Raw genomic sequence first — 2448 nt, 5'->3', positions numbered from 1 at the left:
ACACTGCTATGCTTTATCTTGGCCAGGTCGCAGTTGCAAATGAGAACTTGTTCTCAACTAGCCTACCTGGTTAAATAAAGGTGAAATAAAAAATAAATTTAAAAAAGGCTGAGGAGGTGTAGGTTAAGGCTCAGGCCTCGGAGGTGTAGGTTAAGGCTCAGGCTGAGGAGGAGGAGGCTCAGGCTGAGGAGGTGTAGGTTAAGGCTCAGGCTGAGGAGGAGGAGGCTCAGGCTGAGGAGGAGGCTCAGGCTGAGGAGGAGGCTCAGGCTGAGGAGGAGGCTCAGGCTGAGGAGGAGGCTGACGGGGGGGGAAATGTTTTAAAATGACATGCCCTCCTTAAACTGGTTATAACTTCATTTCTGTTGTGATATTAAGATTCTATCAGTGACAGTGTTACATAGACTTATTTAAGAAAAGTCAAGGACTGAGGGGAGGCATGACTTTAAAAATGGCAGAGTAATAACAATGCATTTAATTTTGTAAAGTGGTTTCTTGCATCAAACACAGCAAGATGTAACTTAAAGCGGGTACAGCCGCCGTGGTCACAGTAAACTAGCACTGAAAGTTGCACAGTTTGTGCTCATCAGAACTGAAAGTGGACAATGGAAATGGAGCCTGTGACCTGACTTCCTCTTTTGGGCGTTACCATGGCGACACTCCATTTTAACTCCCCCTTCACATTTCTGGATTGGTTGAACAGTGCAGAAGTTTTTTATTATTATTTGTATTCTTTTTTGGGGTCAAGACCAGTAGTTTTAGGCTTTTCTTTTATGCTTGCTACGTTAGGTTAGTCAGTCGTTAACTTCTTGACAAGGTCGCGGGTGTTGTACCATGGATGCTAGCTACAATATGTAGACTACCTTAAGTGTGTATGCTACTTTATGTCTCCCTGTAGCCCTGCCCAAACTTCCAGAGGTAGTGGCCGAGGACAGCATTTTACCTCCTGTAATAGTTCTGCTGTTAAACTAGACCGGACTCGTTTCTCATGTCAAGGTCCATGTCCACCTCGGAATGATCCCGCTTATTCTCTCTCATTCCTTCCCTCTCAACTCAACCCTTTTCCTCTCTCTCCCTGCTCCAAAGGTGTGTTCTCACCCCTCCCCCCTATCTGCTGTTTGAGTTGCAGTGTAGATCCAGACCAGGATTAATGTTAGTCATTTAGCAGGTTGGCAGGCAGGTCCACAGTACTGTGGCTAAGCTCAGGGCTCTCTTTTCTCTCTCTCCCTCTGGAGTCATACTAGGCCAGGATGTTCCTTTCCTTATAACACACTGTTCAATGGGATCAAACAGAAGTGATTTCTGTTCCTGGCTTTGTAACATCCTGAAAGTCGATGGTCAGTGGTTTTGATATTGACACTGACATTTCATCTCAACAAAATGTTATTTTGTCCCGTCAGTGTTGCCATGGAGACAGTCAGTCTGTTTTTATAATCTCTCTCTCTGTCTCTTTCTAGCCCACCAAAGCCCACTGTGGTCGTTTCAGGAGTGGTTACAAAGGTAAGTGCGTGTCTCTCTCTCTCACAACACACACACCACCTACCTTCGCCCACCCCATTCCACATACACATACTGACCCCTAGCAAGTCCCCCCCCTGTGGTTCCTACTACATCTGTACCTTTTTAATCCTCTACTGTCTGTGTTGATACACCTGCAGGCTGCGACAGGTCTTTAGCTCTACCCCCAGTCTTTCCATGTATCCCAAACACGCCTGCAGGCCCTTTACCTCTCTGGCTCTACCCTCAGTCTTTATGTATCCCCCAACAGCCTGCAGGCCCTTTACCTCTCTGGCTCTACCCCAAGTCTTCCATGTATCCCCCAACACGCTGCAGGCTTTACTCTCTGGCTCTACCCCAATCTTTCCATGATCCCCAACAGCCTGCAGGCCTTTTACTCTCTGGCTCTACCCCAGTCTTTCCATGTATCCCACACGCCTTAAGGCTGCGACAGGCCTTAAATAAAGCCTGGTAACCAGGGGGCAGCTGTTCACACTTTATATTTCCCACTGAGATGACCTTTGAGAGAGGAGCTACATCTCTCTGATAAACCTTACTGCCTCAGTTCTATCTGTTGAGGTTTGGTGAACTAGGGTTAACACTGTCTAAATTCCCATCAATTATATTGCATTCCTATGGGAGAGATCTCTCTCTCAAATTCTAAACTTTTCCTTTCTTCCTGCTTTACTGTCTTTTCTCTGGTTCCAGCGATTTTAATTCTGCATCATTAAAGTGTAAATATGTAACTTTTGGGGCGACCCGAACATAGAAGTGCGAGTTATGATCTATCATTCTCATGAAAGCAAGTCGTAAGAAGCGTTAAGATCTGTTCTATGACGCGTATTTACTTTTCCCGTGCTTTGTCTTTACTTTCGGTTGTACACCAGCTTCAAACTGCTGAAACATTATTTTTGCTTTGTAATATATATTTCCAGCTGTTTAGATTGGTATAAC

General features: G+C 45.4%; 1 protein-coding gene across 1 annotated transcript in view; it reads left to right on the top strand.

Annotated features, from left to right (window-relative positions):
* Nucleotides 1–2448, top strand: part of LOC112073013 (death-associated protein 1 homolog) — a 27845-nt gene that overhangs the window by 14731 nt on the left and 10666 nt on the right. Inside the window, exon 3 of the mRNA XM_024140392.1 lies at nucleotides 1455–1497. Coding sequence (XP_023996160.1) covers nucleotides 1455–1497 — 43 coding nt within the window. The remainder of the gene's footprint in view (nucleotides 1–1454; nucleotides 1498–2448) is intronic.

The sequence above is a fragment of the Salvelinus sp. IW2-2015 genome, unplaced genomic scaffold, assembly GCF_002910315.2.
Source record: "Salvelinus sp. IW2-2015 unplaced genomic scaffold, ASM291031v2 Un_scaffold2123, whole genome shotgun sequence".
NCBI lineage: Eukaryota > Metazoa > Chordata > Actinopteri > Salmoniformes > Salmonidae > Salvelinus > Salvelinus sp. IW2-2015.
This window is presented reverse-complemented; position numbering and strand designations above follow the sequence as displayed.